We start from the raw sequence: 18613 nt of genomic DNA, 5'->3' as shown, positions 1-18613 counted from the left end.
GTATAGTAAGCTATGTGAACCTATTTGAATTCTATATTTTACATATGCTTCTTTGGGTTACTTTAATTGTCGTCCTTAAAAAATAAATGGTCTAAAATAATTATTATGGTAAAAAATTAAGATATAATTGAGTATATTTTTTTCATTTTCTCTTAATAATACTTATTCTTTGAAGTTATAAATATTGATTAATTCACATAGAAATTCTAAATAAAAAGCATATACACACATGCTTAATATTGTGATTGCTTAAACTAACTATAATTAAAGATTATAAATAAAAATATGATAATCAAAATAGATTAACCAGTTCATTTTTATTGTTTATCTCATTGAAGGACCTTGCAAGATCACAAAAAAAGACACTTAAGTTTCATATGAATTTCCATCAATGCAGTGTTTGGGAATCAACGAAGATTTAAAAGCTTCTTTGATATTTTCTATTATGAAAATTCATGTTAAAGTCCTAAAATTATTTCTTGTTATTTTTGTTAAAGACAATAATACAAGAAATAAATCTTTACAAATTCATATACACTATATAATAAACACTATAACTTTGATCTTGTTAAGCTTGGGCAGTGCCATAATATCCTAATAAGTATATAAATATGGGAAAATTATGTAAAATGGTCATTCGGCCATTTACATTACCAAAATTTTAGCCAAATTATTAAAATTGGTCAAAACTTTCTTCTTCTTCCTTTCTAGTTCGCCATTAATGGTTTCTAACCTCCTTTTTTTCTTCCTTCTCATTTTTTCATTAATGAAATATTTTTCTTCTTCCTTCCTCCTCCTGCTTCTTCTGCGTCATCTTCTTCTTCTTTTGCATCGTCTTCTTCTTCGTTGTTTCTTCTTTTTCTTTAAAATTTGACGTAATGCAAACGTGAATCGTTTAGAGCGAATTATATATTAAAAGACTCAAAACACTAAAAAGATTTCATATATAAAATTTGGGACTTTTTAAAGGTGATTTCGAGTTGATCAAGATTGAATAGTCAATATATACTTCATATATAGTCAATGTATACTTCATGTATAGTCAATGTATACTTCATGTATAGTTAAGCTATATTTAATTTTTTGAGTGTATCATAATTTATGATCAGTGTATAGTTCATATATATGTACGCTATATTGTATAGTCACCATATACTTTCTATGACTTTTGGCAAGCTATAGTGTATAGTCAGTGTATACTTCATATGACTTTTGACTATTTTTTTATGTAAATAAACATAGCTATATTTGTTGTAAACTAATTACTTTATTATATTTATATATATTTGAAACTATTTTCGGAAACAGCCATCCTACTTTGGTAGGAGTCAGGTCTGCGTACACTTTACCCTCCCCAGACCCCACGTGTAGGATTTCACTGGGTTGTTGTTGTTGTATATTTGAAACTATCCCTATACTAGTGTTAATACATTGTTATACATCTATATCTATATTATATTTAAAAAGAATGAAAGTCCTTATAAATGTTGATTAAACTTTTTATCTTCATTTAAAAAACTCAACAATTGACAAAATTAAAAAGAACATATAAACTTCAATCAAATTCATTTGTTGATTATATATTTTTGTTCAACTCAGTATTTTTTTTATTACTTAATTTGCAAAGCTAAGTAAATTTCTTCTTCAACCTTGAGTACTTTGCTTAGCAGTTGAGCTTGATATGTGACAGAAAGCTGCCTTTCCAATTTCATAAGCCTCGATCCGAAGTTAGTTGGTGATAATTTTTGTATTATCTACAACTAAGAAAAGAGAATTGAGAATTTCATTGAACAAGAAGCAGAGTTAGATTCTCTCATAATTGGAAATCACATTATTCTCTAATGCCTTGTGCAGTACATAATTGCCTCTATTTAAAGAGAACTTTCACCAACTCTCTTCTAACTAACTCACGTGACAAGCACATGTCTCTTCTAACAGAAACAACAACAACCCAGTGAAATTCCACAGTGTGGGGTATGAGGAGGGTAAAGTGTACGCAGACCTTACTCCTACCAAGGTAGGATGACTGTTTCCGAAAGATCATCGGCTCAATAAAAGCATAAAAGGAGGTTAGATAAGGCTAAGAAGTTCAAAGTTATATGGAAAAGGAAATAACGAGAGCGACACAGATAAAATATTCTAACAGAATGAACAACTTAAAATAGAAATAGCAACTTGACAGCTTGAAAATCTCTATACCTCAATACTCTCCTTCAAAGTGTAGGGTGGAAAATATCGAGCATACCAAGTTTGGTCAATAAAAAAATGTTGTTGAGTAGCACCTAGTCCCTTTGCAAGAAATCAGTTGCATAGCAATACAAAGATATTGAGTACTAATTAAGTTCAATTTCACTTTCTCTCAAATAAAGTGACAATTGATTTCTATGTATTTTGTAGGCTCGTGGAATACTGGATTCTCATCTATTTGAATAGCTGATTTACTATCTGTGAACACTAAGCTTGAATTGAAAATTGGATAATGCAATTATTTAAGCAACCCTGCCAATCAAACCAATTCTACAACAAGAGATGCTAGTCTTCTATATTTTGCCTTAACAAAACTTCTACTGACTGTTTGCTACTTTTTGGACTTCCAGAAAACCAAGAAATTTCCAAATTTTATCATGTAACCGGTGATTGATCGTCTTGTAATAGGACATGAGGCCCAGTCTGAGTTACAGTATCCAGTAAGCTCTGTAGAACCAGTCACCCTCTTGAGCAAAACTCCAAGTCTTGGGGATTTTTTGACATATCTCAAAATCCTCAGTGCTGCCTTCCAATGTGAAGCTTTAGGATGTTGCATGATCTGACTTAAAACTTGCACACTAAAATAAATGCCAGGTCTGGTAATTGTTAAGTACAATAATTTACTAATCAGCCTTTGATATGCTGTAGCATCTTCTACTTCTGGATCAGTAGAGCTACCAGTATGTTGATCAAACTCCATACTAGTAACTTGTGATTGAATTCTGAAGGAGTACTTATTGCTTTAGCGCCACTTACACCAGCTTCTGAAATAAGTTGCAGTGCACATTTCCTTTGATTAAGTAAGATCTCATCTTCGGATTTCAAAACTTTTATTCTAAAGAAATATCTGAGACGTACCCAGTCTTTCATTTTAAAGTTCTGATTCAATGTGGCTTTAGCTTGTTGAATCATGTGAAAATTATTTCCAGTGATCAAAAGATCATCTACATACACTAAAATCACTGCTAGATACTTTCCCTCCTTTCTAATGAACAAGGAATGATCATGAGCACTTTGAGAATGACCTGCTATCAACAAAGATTTAGTAAGCATGATATTCCATTGCCTAGATGCCTACTTTAGTCCATACAATGACTTCCTCAACTTGCACACCTTAGTCTCCCCTATCTTTGCAATCCAAGAGAAAGATCCATATAAATGTCTTCATGTAGATCACCTTGTAAAAATGCATTAATGACATCCATTTGAGACAAATCCCAGCCATGTGAAGCTGCTAGTCTAAGAATTAATCTGATTGTGACCATCTTAGAAACTAGGGAAAAAGTCTCATGATAATCAAGACCTTCCTTTTGAGTGTACCCTTTATAAATCAAGAAGGCTTTGTATATATCCACCTCACTATTTGACTTATTTAATCTTGTACACCCATTTTGAACTAGAAGCCTTCTCACCAGGAGGTAAATCTGAAATTGTCCAAGTGTTGTTATCTTCTAAAGCTTGAATTTTCTGCTACATGTCATCAATCCATAGTTTGTCCTGAGATGCCTCATGGAAAGATTGAGGCTCCACTGTTGTTGGAAAAGCATGTAAATAATTCTGACAACAAGTGGTCACATGATCATAGCAAACATGACTGATGATAGAGTGAGTGTAACGTCCCGATTTTTTTTAGCTAAGACCGAGCCATCCTTCATAGGGATATGGCGTTGTACCAAATGATTCATAATTTTGTGCATGTTTAAAGGTTCATTCTTTAGTGTGAGAATAGATTTGGAGATGGATTAAAGTCATAAGGATCCTCTAGCACAAAGTCGAGTTGAAAGCTTCCTTACCGATTGAGTTTTGGAAAAAGATTTTAGTTAGGTCAACTTCAAATGATCATATATCCTAAAATATACAGAATTAGATATCTCATGACCTATCAAATTAAATATCTTTGAGTTTTCTTCCCAACTCTACCAAGTTTGCCTCATTCCAAGTTCAGAGTAAAAAGTTATGCCCATTTTGGTGAAGCCCTGTCGAGCAGAGTGTTTGTACGGAGCCCTTTTATGGGTCTTAAACACTTTTACGACCCGTAGAGTCTTCCGAGAAGGTTTCCTACACTTTTTTTCTGCAACTTCTTGGACACTTTCTAGGGTTAATTTGGTCCTTTCTAAAGATTTTTAACCCTATTCTAAGTCATTTTTGGGTGTTTTGAAGGAATATATCATTCCACTAACTTGTTTTCCTCTCATAATCATCAATCCAAATAATCTAGTCTCAAGAAACTCTCTCAAAACTAACCTAGGGTTCCTCTTCTTCATCAAGAATCCTAAGTCTTTCAAATCAAAAATTCAAGAATCAAAGAGAAGCCCTTCACCCATGGTTTTCCCATGTTCTTCCTCTCTAAGAACTCCAGAAAAGGAGTTTCTTGTGACAACCCGAATTTTTTTTCGCAAAGACTCGAACATTTCTCCACGTGTGTGTAGACTCGAACCGAAGGACTAGTAATTTTATACATGAGTTAGGATTGATTCCTAAGTATTTGAAGTGTGTTATATGTGTTTAGGGGTCATAAGGAATCTCTAACACCAAGTCGAGTCCAAAGAACTCCAATCGATTAAGTTTTCGGATGAGTTAGTATAAGGTTCAACTTCAAACGAGAATATCTCCTAGGATATAACGAAATGGGTGGAACACGACCTACCAAATTAAAGGTATTCGAGTCTTCTTTCCAACGCCACTAAGATTGTAATTTTTGGAGTTCGGAGTCAAACATTATGACCATTTTACTACAGACTAGTACTGCAGGAATTTCAGGCTTGGACGAGATTTAGGCTTGGCGCTCCAGTGGCGCCCCACGCCACTATAGCGCCAGAAAACAGCCTCAGTAGTTTAAGACTTGGCGCGACGCGCCACTATTAGATGTGCAGGGTTTTAAGCCTATTTTGGCTTGGCGCTGCAGTGGCGCGACGTGCCACTATAGCGCCAGCAAGGTTTTTGCCCAATTTTTCAGATTTTTGAAGAGGGGCAACTTGGACTTTTCCCTAATTATATATACCCTATCCTTGAACGTTTTGGGACCATTTTTCAGCCCTCTCTCTCTCTAAAAAGCCCTAAAATTTTCCCTCTCTTCTTCTTCTTCTCCAAATCCTTCTCCAACAAAGATTGCCTTCAAGAGCTTCAAGGATTCAAGCCTTCCATTGAAGACCTAACATCAAGTTTCTTCAAAGTCTTCAAACAAGGTATGTAAGGCTAACCTAAAATATGGATTGAGTTCTTCCATATGCCCATAGATGTGTTGGTTAGGAGTTGTGAAAGAGTCGCACCTTCTAGAAAGGTTTTCTTGAAAGTTTTCCCTAAACTATGGAATGTTTTTAGATACAAATGGTTGATTGATGATTTTAATGACTTGAGTTACTAAATAGTTATTTTTCATATTATTAACTACAAATGTATCTTTGTATATAGGTTTATAGGTATTGACGATATTCTTGAGTTGAGTTTTGTTGAGAGTATGGGTTCATGTTTCATTCACATAAACCCAAGATGAGATTTCTTGTCATAAATGTCTTGAGGTTGAGATGGATAGTTGTGTGTATATATGTATTGATTGGAATGAAAAGAATGAATTGGTTAGTTAAGAATGTCCATTTGCTTCTATAAAATGAACATAGGACAAAAATAAGGATTTTGGAGTAGATGTTTGATGATTGATGTGATGATGATACTTGACAATGATGTGATAATAATATTTGATGATGATGTAAATGATAATATATGATGATGACGTGATGATGATGTTTTGATGACGATGTGAGTGATGACGTGAATGGTGCTTATTTAATATGTGTAGAATGATTGATGAAGAGGTATATTGATGAGGATGTTATGTGATGGAGCGGATTGGAGTCTAATGTGATTATGTGATATGTGATTTGCATAATCCGAGTTGATTGGAGTCTTATGAGTATTTTGAAAATAAAGGATCTTTTGAGAAGGAGTTTTAAATAAATGATTTGTGAGTATTTTTGCATAAACTATTTATACACTATTTTTGAGTTTAAGAAATGATTATTTTCATCTATGATTTAAAAAGAGTTTAAGCATGAGTTGAGTTTGAGGAGTCTTTTAATTATTTTGAACACGAGTATTTTGATTATAAATGAGTTGAGCATTTTACTTGTTAATATGTCTTATTGATCTCTTTAACCATGTGATTATGTTGCATAAGTCAATTTTCTTGAATGTGTTATTCCACTTGAATTGTTGGGCTAAATCCATAGAGTTGTGATGAGTCTTGAGGAGATGTCATAAATGCTTATTGAATTAGGCTTGATTGAGTTGATTTGAGGATGGAATTGACGAGTGGACAAGGTCCTAAATGAGACTTGCCATTATGACTTAATTGAGTTGAAATGAGAACAGAGTTGATGAGGTGGCAATGTTCCACATGAAACTAGTCGTGAGGGCTTGTTTGAGATGATTGGAGGGAGTTTTATGAGCATGGATTCATGGGAGGAGTATCGATCACCGAGGCAGGTGAGAGTACAGTCCATACTCGAACCCCAGAAACTACGCCGCCAATGTAGGTAGGGATGGAACCGTTAAAGTCGGATGCTTCCCGTGGGATCAAACCATTAAAGTCGGATGTTTCCCATTTTTTTTATTATCCTGAAATGATAGGACTTGACTAATCGATGGTACCCATGATTAGGGAGGCGTTCATGCCCTAGCAAGGTATGGACGGACGTGACAACGACGTCTGATTGTTGTACTATCACTGGCTCATAGGTGATGGTTGTCGGATAAGAGAAACTCCCATTTAGGCCTTGATACTGCTCCAAGTCATTCGAGTTGAGTGGTTTACGAGTTGGTCCTGTCTAAACTATTTCTTGTTAGACTTAGGGCATTTGAGTGAGTTGCTATATGCTTATGAGTTAGTCCTGTCTAAACTATTTCTTGTTAGACTTAGGACCCTTGAGTGAGTTGTTACATATTTATTGAGTTAAATCCTTTGAGTTGATTGTTGAGTTGAGGGTATATGATCGGGTTGGGTTAGATGAGTTGTGATTGGATTGTGCATGATTGGATGGATATATGATTCGATTGGATTAGATGAGATATGATTGACTTCGAGCTAACAGTATATGATCGAATTGGATTGAATAATTTGATTGAACTGTATTGTGTATGATTGGATTGGACTGTATGGTATATGATTGGTCTTTGTCTAAAAATATATTATTACTTTAGACTTATGACGCCTTGTTGAGTCTCTCTTATCTTTCTGATTTGAGATATTTGGACCGCTGCTATTCTTTCTTGAGGTATGTTTCATTCTGTCATATTATATACTCGTACATTCCACGTACTGACGTCCATTTGGACCTGCATCGTTTCATGATGCAGAGACAGGTTTAAGAGATCATCAATAGGAGCATCATTGGGGATCTATTTCACACTCAGCGTATTGGTGAGTCCTTCCTTATATTCGGAGGACACCGCTCATGTAATCTTGCGTCGAGTTAGCCTTTTTATTTTGAGTTGAGGTAGCCATGAACATGTCATTGGCACCAATTAGATAGTAATGATAGAGGCTTCATAGACTAGATAGTGAAGGGTCAATTGAGTATTTCTTTCCTTAAATTATTCTTTTCAAACTATTTTTAATGACAAATATTAGAGTTGATTTGTTGGCCCATGGCCTTTATTCTTTGAGTTAGATTGATGTTTTGAGTTGTCCACCGAATATTCTCTTTATTTTTTTATCTTCCGCTGATTGAATGAAGGAACGGATGTGTGACCAGGCTATGTGGTTCGCTTGGGAGCCAGAAATGGTTTCTGAGTGCCGGTTACGTCTAGGGTACCCTCCTGGGGCGTGACATTTCTTTTCTCGAGATCAAGGACCAAGATTTCAAGACCAAAGGTTTTCTCCAAGAAAGCTAGTGTTTTTCAAGTTCCGATAGTAATATCAATCTTCCAAGTATGTAAGGCTATTTATAGCATTGGATTGAGTTCGTCCACACACCCTATATCTAATTCTATCGATTGTTGAGAATGAGTTGAGTCTAACCTAGTTTCTTGAATTCCGAATGAGTTATTCTTCTTCTATTGAGTTTCATATAATTATCTATTGAGATTATTGTTGTTTTCTATCTCCACTTGATTGGAATCGTTGTTCATGGCTATTTTCCTGTGAACCCTAATTAATTTGATACTCATGATTTTTACATATATATTTTTAAGTAAAGATGATGGCTTTTATGTGTTGATGAAGAGAGTGATTTGAACTAATATTATATGTATGTATTTTATTGAGTCTAAACGAGTATGAGAGTCCAGCATTATTGATTGAAATTGAGAAAGAGTTTTGACGAGATGTGAATGATATTGAAAGCATATTTTACTGAAAAAACTTGACGATTTGAACATGATCATTGATTTTACATGAGTTTGAGTTTTCATATGAGTTGAGTCTAAGAAGTCTCTAAAATTATTATTACTTAAATATGAGTATTTTGAGTATAAATGATTGTTTGAGATAGAGTTTTGAGGAATCTGATTGAGTGTGAAAGCATGTTTTTAAATGAAAAAGCATGATGATTTGAGATGAGATTGAGTTTTGAAAAGGGTCCAATGAGACCAGATGAGATGATTTGAATATTTTACAAGATAGCTATGAGCATCATATATTTTGAGAGTAGTATTGAGCACCTGATTTTGGTAAGAGTATATATAACTCCAACCCAATAAACTACGTAGCCAGCGTAGGATGAAGGATTAAACCTCTTAAGTCCCAAAACAATGGACTTTGATTGATTGTAGATCCAATGATAGTGATTCGTCCCTTACCCTGGCAAAGTATTAGACGGGTGTGGCAACGACACTGCTTTGTTGTATATCACTCGCTCATATGGTGAAGTTGTGGGTTAGAGAAACTCCCTAATAATAATACAAAATGGATGATTTGGTTTGATTGAGATTGCATACAATTGAGTCAATTTGCAAAACTATGATGGAGTGGATTGAAAGACATTGCATATTTTTGAACTTGCATCTTTATTGAGTTGGGTTATTTTCAGAGTTGAGTCCCTTGAGTTGAGTTGAGTATCTTTGAGTAAGTTTTCTTTTAGCTATATTACATACTCATACATTCCATGTACTAATGCCATTTGGCCTGCATCATTTTATGATGCAGACATATGTATTAGAGATTCTCGACAGAAGTATCGTTGAAGATCCATTTCCTTCCTGATAGTGTTGAGACCTCCTTGCTTTCGGAGGAATCATAATTATTTCATTCATTGCTCATGAGTTGTTTCTTTTAAGGTAGTCGTGGACTTGTCTCGACACCTTCTTGATAGTTGATAGAGGCTTCATAGACATAGACTGAGTAGATTGGAGTTGATGTCCATTTTGAGTCTGTTTTTGCAAATACTATTATTTATGAGATTGAGTTGAATTTTATAATTGCTTACTTAAAAACGGTTCCTTTATTGAGTTGTTGAGCTGTTATCCCACTTGTGTGTCTTATTTTGTATATCTAATTCTTCCACTGAGTGATTGAATGAGTGATCAGACCAAGTGGTTCACTTGAGGCTAATAATGGTCTCCGAGTGCCGGCCACACTTAGGGTACCCTCTCGGGGTGTGACAGTGAGGATGAGATTTCTTAGGCACAATATAATCCTTGATCCATACAGAAGGTTTGTTGGTTCTACTAGTCTCTCTTGGACCAACATTGTCCTGTTGGAACTCATTTGGATGGATTGGATCATCTACAAGTACCGGTTCCTCTTCTTCATTCACTATCACATGAGACACTTCTAAGTCACCATCATGAACTGAACTTGGGACATGTAGAATAGGTTCATGAGTTGTGGAATATGAAAGATGATTCATGTCTCTTAGTTGTGACACTGGTTGAATTACAGATAAATCCTGGTCATGTATATCTACATCATTTATAAAAAGTGAGAGCCAAGGGTAAGACCCTTCATGTGATTGCATAATCTTGAAAAGAAACACCTCTTCTCTGAAAACTACATCTCGAATGATGAGCACATTTTTGTTGTCCAAATCATACAACCTATACCCTTTTTGTGTGGCAGAAAATTCCAATAATACAACTCTCTTTGCTCTAGCCTCAAACTTGTCACCTCTTGGTAATGCACTGGCAAAACATAAGCAGCCAAAAACCTTTTTGTGCTCCAATCTAGGATACTTTCCAAACAACATCTCATAAGGAGATTGTCCATCCAACACCGCAGTAGGCAGCCTGTTAATAAGATAGACTATTGTTTGTACACAATCACCCCACAATCTACTATGAATATGAGATTGCAGTTTTAATGCTCTTCATATTTCTAGAATATGTCTGTTTTATTTCAACAACATCATTTTGTTGTGGTGTGTAGGGACAACTACTTTGATGCACAATGCCTAAAAATGACATTAAATCATTCACTTGACTATTCAAAAACCCAGTACCATTATCAGATCTCAAAACTTTTATTGTACAATCAAGCTGATTACAAATCATAAAAATGAAACTTTTCAATACAACTACTACTTCGTTTTTTAGACTGCAATAAGGAGATCCATGTGAACCTCATGTAATCATCAACTACAGTCATGAGATAGCGCTTTCTATCATAAGTGGGATGCTTGTGAGTTCCCAAAACATCCAAATGTACAAGTTGAAATAAACTAGTGGATTTAGTGATACTAGAAGCAATTTGAGTCTACATTGTTTGGCAAAAGGACAAATCATACAATCTTTTTGCACTGTTTCATCTACATTATTCTTCAAAATAGAAATATGCTTCATCACTTCCATAGAAGGATGTCCCAATCTAAGGTGCCACAATCTCAATTCTGATAACTTCTTGTCTTTAACAACTGTTCCAACCACTGGTATTACTTCTTGCTTTAGAATGTAAGGACCTTCTTCTTCCTTATCAATCCCAATCACCTCTCCGGTAAAGAGAGCCTGCAGTACACATAAGTCGGGATAAAAGGACATCATACAATTCAGATCCATAGTCAGTTTAAAAATCAATAATAAATTGAATATGAAGTCTGGTACATGAAAAAAAAATCAGCTTGCAACTCCCCAAATTCACTGCATTTCCAATATGTTCTATGTGAATTTTATTTTCTGTTGGCACTTGTACTTAATTAAGATGTGAACTGCTAATTGGTTACATTCATTCAGAATTTTTTCACAATATGTTATGTGGTGTGTGGCTTTAGATTCAATGATCCACTTAACTTCATCACCACTAACAATATCATTTAAAACATGAATACCTACTGCAACATAGCCTTACAACTTTCTATAGGTGGAAGAACCATCATATTGAGCACCTGATCATATTGTTCTTTTGTGAAGTAGCCTCCTGGAAAATGAAACTGAGATCCCGACTCTTGAATTCTTCCTGAATTAGGTGAATCAGTTGTTGAGATGTTAGCATGAGGCATGCTACCTTCATTTGTGGACATTTTCCTCTTACTTTTGAAATCAGCAGGAAAACTGCAATCCTGTAGCAATTCTCTTTCGTATGGCCTTTGTATTCACAGCATTCAGATCACACCGAATTTCCTCCCTTGTGAACTTTGATCTTGAACCTTCCTACTTGGAATTTTGAGTCCGATTCTGGAAATTGTGTGTCTGATTGTTGTATCTTGGATTCCTTCCATCTAACATTGTCAAAGGCTCCTTTCCTCCTTCCACCAGACCGAGCTTCCTCTGAATTTCCTCTTGAATTGCCATTGCATATGCCTGATTCACACTTGGAACGGTTGAGCCAAGCAAAATAGAACTCCTCACTTGTGCATAATTTTCATTCAACCCGACCAAAAATTGCAATAGCCTATGTTGTTTAACATGTTCAACATGAGAGCTTGACTCCACACAGTCACACTAGGGAGAAGGTACCGATACATCCATTTCATCCCATAGGTCTCTCATTTTGGAGTAGTATGTTGTTAAAATATTTGTTCTTTGATTCATCACACTAATCTACTTCCACAGATGAAAAATCCTAGTCAGATTTGATTTATCAAATCTCTCCTTGAAATCACTCCAGATCTTCTTTGAGCTCGATGCATACACGATGCTAGTTATTAATTTTGGTGCTACTGCTGCATTAATCCATGATAATACAACTACATCACATCTCTCCTATTTAATTGCCAAATCTCCCTTGTACGAGCTCTTAGCACATGTGCCGCCAACAAATCCCAATTTGTTTTTGACTAGTAGTGCTAGAGCATCGATCTGCTCCACACTCCATAATTCTCTGGACCTGTGAGCTTTATAGGAATCAAGGCAACACCATGAGTATCAGATGCTTGTAAGTGAAGAGCATGATTGTGATCTGTTTGCGGATCAACTTTTGCTTTTGCTCTTTAATTGTCCACCATTGTTGAAGCTTCAATGATCTATCAATGACATTTTCAACCTACTACTGACTCTCGATCATAACACACTGCTCTGATACCATGATAATTTTTGTACTATCTACAACTAAGAAAAGAGAATTGAGAATTTCATCGAACAAGAAGCAGAGTTACATTCTGTCAGAATTGTAAATCACATTATTCTCTAATGCTTTGTGCAGTACATAATTGCCTCTATTTAAAGAGAACTTTCACCAAACTCTCTTCTAACTAAGTCACGTGACAATCACATGTCTCTTCTAACAGAAATAACAACTTGAAACAGAAATAACAACTTGACAACTTGGCAAACCCTATAACTCAATAGTTGGAGTCTATTATGAATCATCACTTTACATTTCGCTCCATTTAGACTCGTCTCATTCCAACAACAACAACAACAACAACAACCCAGTGAAATCCCACAACGTGAGGTCTGGGGAGGGTAAAGTGTACGCAGACCTTACTCCTACCAAGGTAGGACGGCTGTTTCCGAGAGACAATAAATTAGGTTCTGTAATTTTTAAAAGTTGTTCATACTTTCTACTTCAAAGCAACAATTTGAAGAAATACAACCACTCCCAGACAATAACCAGATGGACCTAAGAAATGAACTTCTTGATCACACATTTTTCTTATAGTACCCCAAGTTCCTGAGAGATCAGTACAAAGGTTAAAGAGAAGACCAGGCAAACAATAAGATAGACATACAATGACTATTTTCAATACTACTCCCCCGCCGTTTCAATTTATTTGTCCTACTTTTCTTTTTAGTCCATTAAAAAAGAACATCTCTTTCCTTTTTTTGGCAACTTGTTAATTCTAAACTTTCCACATGACATGTTTAAGATTCAAAAGTCTTCTTTAGTTTAGGATCACAAGATTCAAGAGTCTTCTTGACTTTCTTAAACTACATGCCTAGTCAAAACCAGACAAACAAATTGAAACGGAGGGAGTATCAACAATTAATGTTATCTTACTATCTTATTGTTTTCGTATTCATGATGAAATTGAAGAAACAGGTACCTTTTCATGCTAGACTAGTATCCAATCCTTGGTGTGCGGTGCCCCTCGTGGCGCACACTGTTTTGGCTTCCGAATACATTTCTGAACAGATAGCAGCAGGTACAACAATATATTCTTCTTTAAAAATCTTCAAATGCACCTTTCAAGATGCATAGATTTTTGGCTGATCAGATGCTACACTAGTTTCTCTTTCAGATCTAAGGGATAGCTGGGATCAAAAACAAAAAGACGATTGGAATTAGTTGGCTGGAAGACATAACAGTAAGTTGAACATAAAGCTATATAATGCATTCAATCCATGGTTTAGATCATATATCGACAGTTAAAAGCAATCCGATATTACTAAACTTTCATGTTGAAGCACATACTTTATTAAACAGTTCTACTGGCGGATGCATTGGAACCCTTGAATCGTCTGTAGAATTACAATCCTGCGGAAGTTAGGACACAAGAACCTCATGTAACACAGCAGAGAAAGAAAATATATTTGATGGAAGATCTATAAAATTACACAAAGTGATAGTGCATTACCATTGAGGTTGTACTTCTTTCTCTAATATTTTCACATATTCTGGTATCTTCACTACTAGGGAAGATCTGTATAAAGACATGATATTGTTTCACAATTAGCATATATCATAAACTCTAAAAGAAAATACAAAAGACGGTTCACATGGTTAGATTGATGGTACCTTATTGTATCTTAAAGCTTTTGATTTGATCGATGTTACAGAATTCCCCTGCTTCACAGCATTCTGATTGTTTGGTCTGAGAAAACAATGCAAACCATGTAAGGAGAAAGAACTGCAACATAGGGAATAATACTTTAGAGCCCTGGAGGATCAACTTTGAAGAGATGATGTGAGCCTTCAGAATAGTTAGTCCAGTTTAATTGGTAAAAAATACAAACAACTTATAAGCTAAATTCTTCACATTCAAATATTGGATGAGGTCAGAAACCTATCAATCCAACCTTTTAAAAGCCACAGAAGTGCTATGTGTCGCAGACTCAGCGTTTTGGCTGTTTGACAACTGCAATAACCCAACATAGAGATATTAGCTTCTATCAAATTATATAGCTTTCAGAATTCATCACTTGGTTGTTGATTTCGAAATATTTCCTTAAAACCCTCTACATGTACAGGCAAATCTGTACGTGCGGAACTGAATGAGACTAGCTAATAGTTGTAGAGTAAAAAAAATTTATATAGCATTTAAAATTTCTGTTTCAAAATTTGCTATACTATATAAGAATGCTGTGGAAGGACAGTTATACAAGTCCTTTCCAACTACACCAAGCAACAGTGACCTACATTAGCAGATGAATTTCTCGAGGCCCTTTCCGTAGTCTTCAACTTAAAAACCTAAAAACATTAAGAAGCAGATTGAGATTGGGAAGTAATGCAAATTCCTCATTGATTTAGCAGTAATGAGGAGAATTGCAGTGGAGAATAGAGCTATGTCTAATTACATGAAACTCTGTAGATCTCAATGCGGTCTTCGGATGAGGAGGTAATACAGGAGCTTTGAGAATCTAGAGAAAGCACAAAGAACAAGTCTCAGGTTAAAGATTTGAGTAAATTATATGCTAATGTTGCTTAAATAATTTTATAGAGTTCAGGAAGAGAGCATTATTTCAAACTACCAACTTTTGTGTTCAAGGGTTGTACTTTCGAAAGTTGGCCTTTAGCTTTTGCATTGTCACTTGACTCTGAGTCATTCTTGGACCTGATACTTTTAGTAACAAACCAAAAGTTGATTATTCAACTGTCAATATAGGAATAAACAAATCAAGAAATCTATCAAATTTAAGTTTGTGAAACAATCTGAGAATCTATGGAACCAAAATCCTTAAAGATTGAGTAAAGTAGCCGAGACAATTAACTTATAAACCTCTTTGGATGCACTTTTATACCCTATGTGGGACACTATACTTCTCAACTACATACCTTCGTCTTAGCGCCCTCTGCATGGTTTCCAGTTGAGGATCTCTAGGAACAGTGACCTTAAATTAGAGCGTGTCAAGTTAGATAAACTTGAAACCAGAATAAAATATGCTATAAAAAGCAAAGGAAGATTCATAAGGTGTTAAGTATAATAACTTTCAATAATGTGAAATAATGACTTTAATCATTCACGTTATACTATTTTTTGGATATGTTGTGGAATAGAAAACATTACATATATTAGAAATGATAAGATTTTCTACTGTTAGCGAAAGCAGACCAACACAAACTGTTGAATTTTGTCACAAGCATAAATGTGAAGAAAATAAATATACAACTCCCTCATTCTGACTGCCTAACACCTTCACCGGGCTTGACCATTTACACCAGATAAAAAAGTAACTCAACTAAACCACCATCAGATTCTGAAAATGTAACAAGTTCTTACATTATAGTTGTATATGTTATTTCATGTTTTAACAAAAGGGAAGTCCACGCTGCAGCTATACTTTTTTTTTTTTTGAGATTTCAAATTAATAGTTATAGCTCAAGAAACTGTGTCTCAGCAACTTTTTTCTTCTCATAAATATGTCATAGAACCTTACTTTAGTCAGTTAAGAAGAAATGTGAAGATAGTGTACATCCAAGGAGTTTCAAGCTTTGAGCTGCATTGGTATCTGAACATAACTACATCTGACTGGGACTTTCCTCAAGTAGACCAAGTGCAAGTGAACCAACTAATGTAGTTCCTTGGAAATACCTTTTCAAGTCATCAGATCAGAATTCTTAAGGAATTGCCACAACGATCTAGCTAACAAAGGAAGTACGACGTAAAAGGTTCCAATCTAAACTCTGAATAGACAGGAAAAAAATATTAATCCTATGGACGGAGTTAAGGCAGACGGAACATAAAATTGACAGAGAATTCAGTACATAGACTAAATCAGAATTCTTTCCCTTCTTTTTTAGGATAGCATTAGAATCCACAGAGCAGTTTCAAGCACAATTTAACAGAAATAGTATCAACAAGAAGTAACTAAATGCACACACCTTACGCAGATAACCACTCTCTAGCTTTTGTCTTTTAGTAGCTGCATTATAAGATCCTGAAGAATTCCATGAGCTTCTCTCATCAGCCTTGCTTGGTGGTTTCTGGGACCTAACAATTGAACAATGAGAAATATAGCAAAAAACTAAATACAAGTGGATTGATTCAAGCTAAATATGGTTTTAGCAATAACCTACAAGTGAATAGGACTAAGAAATTGAACAAACTGGAACTGCACAAAAAACATACACAAGACTGAAGAGGAATTTCCAAGTAATTTTCTGCTTGATGTTTTTGATTGAAGTAGTTAGAGACCAGAAATCATTTGGCAAGAATGATTGGTAGAAAAAACTTTAAAAAGTCACTTACGCAACATATCACCCTTGAAATGAATAAAAACTTTCAAAAGAAGTTAGAATATCTTTTGACATACCTTAGTTTAGCCAAATGACTAGCAGTGGGGTTCATTAAAGTTGAATATCTAACTTTGAAAGATCTGGTCTCTGAGTTTATCTTAGCTTTAGGACTTTCATGAGCCATTCGACCAATGGATAATGTTTCTGAAGGTGTAGAAACAATACAAGTTTAAGTTACACGCCATTAACAAAATAAATGGAAACCTGAAAAAACTTAGCAAACATATGATTAGAAATTCATTCCCAAGGAGTGTTGCTAGTAACCTAACCTTCAGTTTTCGGTTTATAGGGTGAAACAGCAGAACTGGTGTGAATATTTGGGGAGTTGCTGCTTGCTTTTGCTGTTTGCTCTTCTCGTAACCTGGAGTGACCCCGTGAACATTCTTCTGCTGCGGTGTCTTTCACCAGATTTAACTTTACGATGAGTGCTAAGAAGTTCCAAAAGCAACAGAGAAGAAAAAAGAAACAGTGAGGACAGTTATAAAACAGTACCACCAAACAAAAACTCCACGTAGCGCATCAAGAAAGAAACCGGTTAAAGGGAAGAGCATGACCGAATAAAAAATGCTCGAATACTGAAACAACAATAAGTTAAAGAATGAAAGATGCTTATTGCTTTAGAAAAGAACAAGTATTCCCTCTCTAATATAACCTCTAAGATTTAGCAGGTATAAGGGAAGCAATAACAACAACATACCCCGTGCATCCCACAAGTGGTGTCTGGATAGGGTACACTGGCCTTACCTTACCTTTATGGAGTAGATAGGTTGTTTCCTAACTATAAGGAAGCAAAGGTAGTGAATTTAAGTCTCCTGCCACTCAGAAATAAAATCAATTTGACCATAAAAAACAACAGCGAAGAGTCCCCTCTTTAATTATTTAACCTTTCGATGTAGTAGTGTTCACAAAAATTCGAGAGCAAGCTGTTAGGTGAGACGATTTACACAATTCAGCAGAGTTGTAACTTATTGTGTTTCCTTAGAAGATCATTTTCGAAAACTTCAATATAACCATGAAATGTTCAATATGAGCATTCTCATCCAGTAACCAAGTATTTTTTTTAAAAAGAAGCATTTTGATTATCCATAACACAAGATCTTAATGAATTGACCTTCTTCAACTTAAATGACCATAAAGTATTGAAAGAATCATATGCATCTTCTTTTTTTTTTTTTTTCAAATTAAAACCTGAAAGGACAATAGCATGATGATCATCATCAAACTATACATTCTTTTTCATTTGTTTATCTCGTGGATGAAGTAGAAGAATATAATATAGGCAAGTCGGACGCAAAATAATGAACCATGGAAAAAATGAAATTGGCTTGTGTATGTCTTACGAGAAGGCGGATAGTTGCCTGCAGTTTCAAACCAACGTTGGGCTTGTGCAGCCTGAAAAGGTGACTCCGGGGTAGAGAAATCATAGAAACACGCCGCGTCATACTCGTATTCCCAGTCAATTTCTTGCAATTCATCCAAACATTCAACACTAAAATCCTCCATTTCTCCTTCCATCCCCTGTTTTCTCAAAATGAGCAGAAATTC

General features: G+C 35.1%; 2 protein-coding genes across 2 annotated transcripts; both read right to left on the bottom strand.

Moving 5' to 3' along the window:
* Positions 1-2578: 2578 nt before the first annotated feature.
* LOC129899956 (secreted RxLR effector protein 161-like) lies at positions 2579-2947 on the bottom strand. The gene has a single exon (XM_055974950.1). It carries the CDS (start codon positions 2945-2947, stop codon positions 2579-2581), a length of 369 nt encoding a protein of 122 aa, XP_055830925.1.
* A 10742-nt stretch (positions 2948-13689) lies between these two features.
* Positions 13690-18607, bottom strand: LOC129901221 (uncharacterized). Its single transcript, XM_055976347.1, has 13 exons — positions 18409-18607; positions 17338-17496; positions 17086-17212; positions 16655-16763; positions 15608-15663; positions 15308-15392; positions 15130-15192; positions 14972-15022; positions 14632-14690; positions 14351-14426; positions 14190-14255; positions 14027-14089; positions 13690-13866 (listed from the first exon to the last, which is right to left on the bottom strand). The coding sequence occupies exons 1-13, from the start codon at positions 18581-18583 to the stop codon at positions 13801-13803; spliced, it is 1155 nt and encodes a 384-aa protein (XP_055832322.1). The 5' UTR covers positions 18584-18607; the 3' UTR covers positions 13690-13800.
* Positions 18608-18613: the final 6 nt, after the last annotated feature.

The sequence above is a fragment of the Solanum dulcamara genome, chromosome 8, assembly GCF_947179165.1.
Source record: "Solanum dulcamara chromosome 8, daSolDulc1.2, whole genome shotgun sequence".
NCBI classification, from domain to species: Eukaryota; Viridiplantae; Streptophyta; class Magnoliopsida; order Solanales; family Solanaceae; genus Solanum; species Solanum dulcamara.
The sequence above is the reverse complement of the archived record's forward strand: the minus strand, read 5'-3'. Positions and strand labels throughout refer to the sequence as shown.

Bases quoted from the DNA above. Each gene is read 5' to 3' on its own strand.
- LOC129899956 (XM_055974950.1), bottom strand. From the start codon at position 2,947: ATGGAGTTTGATCAACATACTGGTAGCTCTACTGATCCAGAAGTAGAA.
- LOC129901221 (XM_055976347.1), bottom strand. From the start codon at position 18,583: ATGGAAGGAGAAATGGAGGATTTTAGTGTTGAATGTTTGGATGAATTG. The intron at 17,497-18,408 runs GTAAGACATACA...GGAACTTCTTAG, and splicing joins AGGCAACTATCCGCCTTCTC to CACTCATCGTAAAGTTAAAT. The intron at 14,256-14,350 runs GTACCATCAATC...GTCTTTATACAG, and splicing joins AAGCTTTAAGATACAATAAG to ATCTTCCCTAGTAGTGAAGA.